General features: G+C 56.0%; 1 protein-coding gene across 1 annotated transcript in view; it reads right to left on the bottom strand.

The window, feature by feature from the left end:
- AXIN1 (axin 1) overlaps positions 1-8208 on the bottom strand; it is a 61125-nt gene that overhangs the window by 10496 nt on the left and 42421 nt on the right. Inside the window, exons 3-4 of the mRNA XM_007453627.1 lie at positions 6690-6786; positions 1669-1806 (exon numbers count right to left, since the gene is read on the bottom strand). Coding sequence (XP_007453689.1) covers positions 1669-1806; positions 6690-6786 — 235 coding nt within the window. The remainder of the gene's footprint in view (positions 1-1668; positions 1807-6689; positions 6787-8208) is intronic.

Below are 8208 nucleotides of genomic sequence, written 5' to 3'. Positions count from 1 at the left end.
GGTGTGTTAGTTTCTGCTTTATAACAGAGTGAATCAGTTATACATATACATATGTTCCTGTATCTCTTCCCTCTTGCGTCTCCCTCCCTCCCACCCTCCCTATCCCACCCCTCCAGGCGGTCACAAAGTACTGAGCTGATCTCCCTGTGCTATGCGGCTGCTTCCCACTAGCTATCTACCTTACGTTTGGTAGTGTATATATGTCCATGCCATTTTCTCACTTTGTCACAGCTTACCCTTCCCCTTCCCGCTGTGTTCGTTTTTTCAGAGCGGGGTCGCAGGAGGCGGAAACCATGCCCCTAACTGTCCCTTCAGCTCCTCCACAGGCCTCACAGCCTGAATGAGAGCAGCTCACCCAGAGCAACCCCCGAGCCCAGCCCTGCCGGCCACTCCCTCCCAAGCAGTGAGACCACGTCACGGGAGCCAGCAGGGTGGGTGCCTGTCGGGTGACCTTGGGGGCCGCGCGAGGACAGCTGGTCAACTCAGGGGAAGCCCTCAGGCCACACCTTCTCTGCTGTGAGGGCCCTGCCGTTGCCATGCGGGTGGAAGAGGAGAGCGAGGGCCAAGCAGGCTCCCTGAGGCTCCTCGCAGCACAGCGCCGCCCACCAGCGTCTCACTCTCAGGGCTGCCTTCTGGTGCTGTGAGGGGTCCCAGGTTCCGACACGCTACGGGAAACCTGCCTACTGTCTCCCCACAGGGGAAGATGGGGGAGCCAGGCCCCCTGTTTCAGGGCTGGGCATCACTGGGAGCTCTGGAGCCGGGTGCAGGCGGCAGGAGAGGGGACCGCCAGGTGTGATCACGTGCCAGGTCCCATGTCCACCCTGATGGCAGTGCCTCCAGACTGTTGTACACACGGCCCACCCGGGGAACGTGGAACTGAAACAGCAGGGCCCTCCCAAGGGTTCTGATGGGGTCCAGCGAGGGCTCAGGTCCTGTATATTAAATAGGAAGATCGGGTGGAGAAACAACTCCTTCAGGAAACGTCACATTTTTGACTTTCAGGTATTGGGCAAAATATCGAGAAGAGAACAGATTTCTGCTCTAAGAGAAAAAGCAAAGGCCCGTGGGACACAGCACTGAGGCCCACGGAGTCCAGGGGGGACTGGGCACAGGGAGGGCGTGTGAGGGGCACGCCTGTCACCAGCACCTATGCACGGAGGCCCTGAATGTGTGGAAACGAGTCTAGTAGAATGACACACCCAGGGCAACAAAAGCAAGGTATCTCTAGCAGTTATGGGCAGAAAAGTATTAAAGCAAATAAATTACAAATATTATGAAACTTCTTAGCCTCCAAAGTTCCATCAAACAAGGCTGCAGGTCAGAAAACAAGACAAAACAGAGCCTGTGTCCAGACCTAAAAGCCACTCTGCACTTGGAAGTGACAAGTGGGAGCCTCCTGCCCCTCCTGCCCATGTGAGGGCATCTCAGCTCCGCGTGGCAGGGAGGGCACTGAGCAGGATGCAGGCCAGGCCTGGGTCCGCGAGCAGGTGTCATGGGAGAGCTGCCCATAAGCCCCCAAGTCGGGGCGGAGCATGATCCAGTGGGGCGGGGAGGTGCTAGGGGGCCCTGGTGGGAGCAGCTCAGGGCCTGAAGGCCCCCTAAACTCTACCGAGTGTGGTCACACACCTCAGAGACCCAGTGTGGCGCCCCGCCATGGGACCCACTCACCATCCGGACACGCTTCAGCCGCTCCTCCAGCTTCTCCTCGGCCTCCCGCGTCCGCTGCACGGCCTCCAGGCGGTGGATGAGCTCTGCGGCAAACTTCTGGGGCTCCACACGGACTTCCTTTGGCATTCGGTACGTGCGCTGCAAGGAGACGCTGCTGGTGAGCTGTGCATGCAGTGTGGAGCTGCTCCGCGCCCGGGTGGCCCTGCCACGCCGCAGGTGAGGAAAGAACATGAGGCCTGCATTTTATCCAACCCAGAGCTGACCCAGCAGTGAGAATGAGCAGACACCACCACTTCCCGCCTCGCATGACCCTGGATGGAGACACTGAGCAGGCCGGGAGCTGCGTCCCCAGGACAAAGGCCACCCCAGCGCCCTCAGCCCAGGGGCGCCTACCCCGAGAGCTTCTGGCCCGTCCCAGAGAAGCGCTTCTCGTGACTGCCCAGGCTGGGACCCAGGGCAGCTGGGCCCATGGCAGAGGCGTGGCAGGAGAGCTGCAGCTGCGAAGACCACTGAGGACAGGACGAGCCCACGGGCCAGAAGGGCTGGCCGCTCCCTGCAGCGCCCACCCTGCACACAAGGGGGCAGCAGTGCCCAGCACTCAGGTGTGCGTGGACCAGGCTCTGGGCTCTGATGTTGGGATGAGGGACACAAAACTCTGGGTACAGGAAAGAGTCAAGGGAGAGATGGGATGACAGACGGCTCTTCCTTTCAGAGAACATAACTCCGCGATGCAGTTTACAACAATACACTGGATAGCTTTTTCTTTTGCGGGGGTGGGGAGTAGCTAGCTTTAATGTGAAATAATTTCAAATCCAAAACAATTGCAAGAGTACGAAGAACTGTGCACCCTCACCTGGACCCCAGCCCACTGCCACCTGCCACACTTGCTGTCACTTTCTCCCCTAGACACAGACACGCACACACTTTCCTGAGCCAGCAGAGAACACTCTGCACCTGTGACGCCTGCTAACTCCCATACACTTTAGAATGTATTTAACAAAAACCAAGGACAATCTTGTACCTAGCTACAGGACAATTATAAAAAAAAAAAATCCTGATACAATATTCTTATCTAATCACAGATCTTATTCCAATTTCACCAGTTGTCCCAATAAACATCCTCTATAGCAAAACATGTTTTAAAAATCTAAGCCACTGAGGTCTAAGTGAGGGAGGGATGGGAGCGGCAGGAGTGCTGCATGAGGAGGCTGGTGAGGGAGAGAGGAGACCCAAGGGAGAGAGGGCCTGGAAGGGCCTGGCAACAGGGTGGTGCACAGGGGCCCTCTCTGACCTCTGGGTGGACAGTGGCTATGTAGAACCCTGGCCTCCAGACAGAAGCAGGCGAGGCGGGAAGCCGCAGGACAGGGGTGGGAGCCTGGGTGGAGCTGGTGCCCACACAGCCCTCCCACCAGGGGGCTCTGGACATGGTCTGGATTTGCACACCCATTCCTCATCTACAAGACAGGAGGGAGAATAGTTCCTGATTCCTCAGAAACATGTAAAATTAGGGAAGAATGTCACATCAAGGGCTCAGAAACAAGCCACTGAGGCTGACGCTGACCACAACAGGCTCGAAGAGGCCTGGACACAGGCCAATGCTTCAGAGGCGGAGAAGTTGGCCAAGGGCCAGGCAGTGCCCAACACCAGTCAGAGGTTTGTCCTGGAGCCAAGGAGGCCATGCCCAAGAAGGGCAGTCAGGGTGCCCAGCACTTCTAGGAGGTCCTGAGAGAAGGTGGGCATGGATGATGAGCCCCAGACGACTGAGCGGTGGGACAGCCAAGAGGCCAGGCCCTGGAAGGAGTCCTCAAGAGCGGGCGTTGGGACAGACCATAGGGACCTGAGGGCAGTCCGGTGCCACCAAGCTGGCTGGTCAGAGGCCAGAGGCAGGAGAGCCGGGGCAGGGAGCGCTGAGCCAAGAGTGCTGTGACACCAGCACGACATCCAGATGGTGAGAGCGCACGGTTCTGACCGCACAAGAGCAGAAGGAAAAAGTTCTTGATGAGATCCAGCGAGTCCATTCTGGAAAACAGCCTCCAAGCTGTGCAGCTGTGACTCCAAAAATAGGAAAGCTGTCAGAAGTTACAATGATTATCAGATTCATGGAAGAACGGTAACCTCTCCAGCTTTGAAGAAATTTTAAAAAAACCACAAAGGAAAATATTTCAAGTAAATAAAAATGGGAAACTTCTGAGGAATTTAAAAGGCCAACAAAGAAAGAAGAGGCTCCTCTCTCAGCCTTAAGGATCTCAGGACCAGACACTTCACATGTGGAGGGCCACAGGCTCCCCCACACGCTGGCACCTCTCTCCCACGACAGTCACCCACATGCGTCCCCTCCACTGGCCTCCCCAAACCCCTGTGTGTCTCACAGCGAGGAGCACAGAACACAGTAGACCCCCCGAGAAACGGCAACTCCCAAAAAAGACATGCAACGGCAACAGGAGCCCCAGCTCCCTGGACCCACCTCCGCCCACCACCCAGCGTCCGGTCCGACAATCAAACAAATGTGCACGGGCTCCCGGGGCACCAGCCACAGAAGACATGTCGTTAGCGAACAGAGGCGCAAAGCAGCATTCTCTTCCCGCTGGCGGGGAAGGCGTCCACGTGAGTCGTGGTGGATGAGGCTGAAGTCTCTTCACCTTGAACCTCAAACCACATCACTGAACAAAACTCGGCTGCACCTTCTGCCCCGAGCACATGGCCAGGCTGAGCACAGCTGCCGACCAGCCCCCGACCAGCCCTTGCCCTGGCAGGGACTCCGCTCCCCGCGTGCAGACAGCGCACCCCAGGGAGGACTCCCCCGCCTGCAGGCCACTCACGGTGTTTCTCCTCTCACCCCCATTTACCCGGCACGGCCGTTCTCTTGAATCTGGGCTCAAGGTGCAGGGCCAGGAAACACAGACCCTCAGGATGCAGGACTGCCCGCCAAGGGCCTTCCGGGACCCAAGGGCACCACTGTTCTGATTCTGGAAGCTGCTCGTGTGGCACGTGGGCTCTGGGCCACCCTGTCCTCTCCACCCCTCTCAGTGCTGCACGCAGACAACCCGCCCCCGTGCTACTCCGGCTCTTTCTGTAGGTTTTGTCTAACACTTTGTTTAATTTTTCAAATTAAAAAAAATTTATTTTGGAAAATATCTCAAACTTGCAGACAAGTTGCAAGAACAACACGAAGAACATTTTTTCTGGATCTGGCAGCAGACGGCGCGCTTCCTACACGCAGGGACTCTCCCACACGAGCGCCTCCGCCCCGACCCGCCTCCTGGGCTCACCCTGGAGGATGCGGTGGCCTCAGCTGGGTCCACATGGGATTTTCATGACCCCGTGACCTGTGAGAGTTAAAGGGCAGTTCTTGTGCAGGACGGCCCTCGGCTCAGGCTATGTCCTCGCAGGGGTAGCTCTGGCGTCCTGTTGTGGACGCAGGAGCCCAGGCAGGTCCTTTCGCAAAGCAGCTTTCTCCCCCGGGAGAGACTCCTCGTATCAATAGCATGATTCTTGTCAAACATAAACACATGGGACTTTCAACAAATCTTTATACTCAACCAAAACCCCTCTAACCTCCCCCTCATAGGACTTGTACTAGCTGCAACTGGAAAATCAGCCCAATTTGGACTACACCCTTGACTCCCCTCAGCAATAGAGGGGCCTACCCCTGTCTCAGCCTTATTTCACTCAAGCACAATGGTCGTAGCAGGGATCTTCTTACTTGTCCGCTTTTACCCTTTAATAGAAAATAATAAACTAGTTCTAACAATAGCCCTCTCCCTAGGTGGGACACTGGGGACGATGCTGACACCCTGCTCATCCACGGGCTCGACCCCCCCGTCACGTCAGCATCCACACACGGACCCCACTCCACGGCACTGACTGTGACCCCTTCCATGTCCCCTCACACCCTTATTTTCCGGGACACAAGATGCTGGGCACCTCCTCTGTGCCCCTGCCCAGCCTGGTCCACAAAGCAGAGAGGACACGTGTGTCCACGGCCTCGGCTCAGGCTCAGGCTGCTCCCCAGGAGGCTGCCCACAGGCAGGCACACGCATGCACACACGCGTACGTGTACACACACACGTGCACACACAGCCCTCATAGCGTCTTCCACTTGTCCCTAAGCAGACACCATCGGTGCTGGTTCAGGCGCATCTGTGCCAAGGGGTAGCTGGGAGGTGACAAAATGCCCTCTTCTCAACCATATCACTTCTCTTATTTGGAAATTAAAGCATCTACAGAAAAGTGAAAAGACTCTAACCAAGGAATCCTGATGGAGGGCAGGTGTGTGCAACAATCCTGAGATGCATCTGCTCTCCCTGCACAGAAACCGCCAGGAAGACACGAGTCACTGTGGATGCACCAACGCGACAAGACCACATCTTCCCTGCAAGGTCTTTCCCGCTCCAATTCAATGCGTCCAAACGAGGACAGCTAATCCCTCCCGTCATCAGCAAAGGAACTCTCTGCCCAGCCCCACCCTGCACTGGGCTCTCTGAGGGTCCCCAGTGCCCACGATCAGGAAAACCACTATCACCTTGTTATTTTTATCCAAGAGGTGAAATTGAGGCAGGTTTGAAGTCAGGATGCCCCACAGTTCAGCCACAGGCGGCCGATGCCTTGTTTCATCCCGAACAAAGCAGTGCTCATGGGTGCTCAGGACGGGGGCACTGCCACGCTGTCCCACAGAGCCGCCGGCTGCCAGTCTGGCCAAGCCTGGGCATCGAGCCAGCGACAGGCTCCGAGCAGTTCTCCCACCTCCAGGAGAAGCACCTCACTTAACACAATGGGAAAGGCTGTGAGGAGGGCAGTCCCTGCTCATCTGTACTGACTGTGCAGGCACTGCCCCCTCCAGCCACAGGGCGAGAATGCGTGTGACCGTGTGCCGTGCCTGGACCTGAGCTGAGCTCCTTGGAAGCCACGCCAGTGCCACAGCAGCCTGGTCAGTGGAGAGAACGGGTGGGCATGGGTCCAGGAGGGCAGGTGAGCCCCAAACCTGGAGACGGGGAGGGCGAGGGCTGTGCAGACGAACTTACAGGAATGTGAGGTAGAGGCACGCGCCCGTTGACCTGGACGCTCTCCTGCATCTCCCGGCGGTGCTGCTTGCGGATCCTGTAAGGTGGGACTCCATCCCTGTCCAGGAGAAAGAGACAGTCCAGCGTGAGCACAAATAGAATGGCTCAACCAAGTTCGGCTGAGCTGGCTTTATCTAGAGCAGGGCCAGCACAGCCTATTTTTCTGAGGTGTGATGGGCTAAGAATGACTTTTACATTTTTAAAGCAGAGGAGGAACATGGGACACAGACTATTCATGATCCTTTATGGAAAATGTGTGCTGATCCCTGCTTTACTGCCCAGGCAGGATATGGTGTGCCTACCTGGAAGGGGTGCTCTAAATGGACTGGAAACATTGGAGGGCTGCAAAATGGGTGGCCAAGACAATCTAGATACCGTTGAAAGAGATTTCCAAGGTTCCTATATTCTGCTTTCTTCCAAGGTAAATTGGTAATGCAGTGTAATCTCTCTGTCAAACGCTCAAATTAGCTTCCTTGACGTAAATTTTAGTTATAAACCCTTTTGAAGATTATGATAAAAATAAAAATTAAATTACATACTGCTGGGACTTCCCTGGTGGTGCAGTGGATAAGACTCCACACTACCAATGCAGGGGGTCTGGGTTTGATCCCTGGTCAGGGAACTAGATCCCACATGCATGTCGCAACTAACAGTTCATATGCCACAACTAAGGAGACCATGTGCCGCAACTAAGGAGTCCTGGAGCTGCAATTAAGGAGCCTACCTGTTGCAACTAACACCTGGAGCAACCAAATAAATTTTTTTTAAATTACATACTGTATTTAAAATAACGAAGCACTTATTTAAGAGAAGTAGCAGATCCAACACATGGCTCACTGCACACGTGCTGTCCCTTAAGAACTCGGCAGCTCTCTCCTGCCATTTGAAAGCTACTCCGGGGAGCACAGTGGCCAACAGGAGCCTTCTCTGGTCCCCGCTTCTGTCTCTGAAGGACTCTGCGGCATGCTGCCACCTCCGACAGCTCGAAGAGATGGCCCTCCCAATCGTCTGCTACTGAAAGACTCTAGCCTCCCAGTTGTCCGGCAGGTGCAGTGAACGTCTGTGCCAGTGATCCTAACCCCTTGCATCCTGCTCAAGCACTGCCCACAGGGCAAGTGCTGCAAGAGCAGTGCTGTTTTCACTGGACACTAGGATGCGAACACACAGCCATGACAATTCTGATCTCACTGCATTGACTGCTGGAGCGCCTAGCGAAGGCACCAAGCACACAGCACTCGGTGTGTCCTGGCCCCATCCCGGGCAGACAACATCCACAGCTCTGTGGCTTTGTGGGCAGGCAGGGCTGCACCCCAGGCTGGGTGGAAAGGGTGCACTTAGGTTCAGAGCAGGTCAGAGAGAGGCTGTGGTGTACCCGGGTGTCCCTGGCTGTCAGGGTCCCAGGCGGTGCCACAGTGCAGATGGCTCAGCAGTCCAGCAGGGCCAAGCTGCTCCAGGGAACAGGCATCAGTGAAGAAGAGCG

Source organism: Lipotes vexillifer, unplaced genomic scaffold (assembly GCF_000442215.2).
Source record: "Lipotes vexillifer unplaced genomic scaffold, Lipotes_vexillifer_v1.1 scaffold914, whole genome shotgun sequence".
Lineage (NCBI taxonomy): Eukaryota > Metazoa > Chordata > Mammalia > Artiodactyla > Lipotidae > Lipotes > Lipotes vexillifer.
This window is presented reverse-complemented; position numbering and strand designations above follow the sequence as displayed.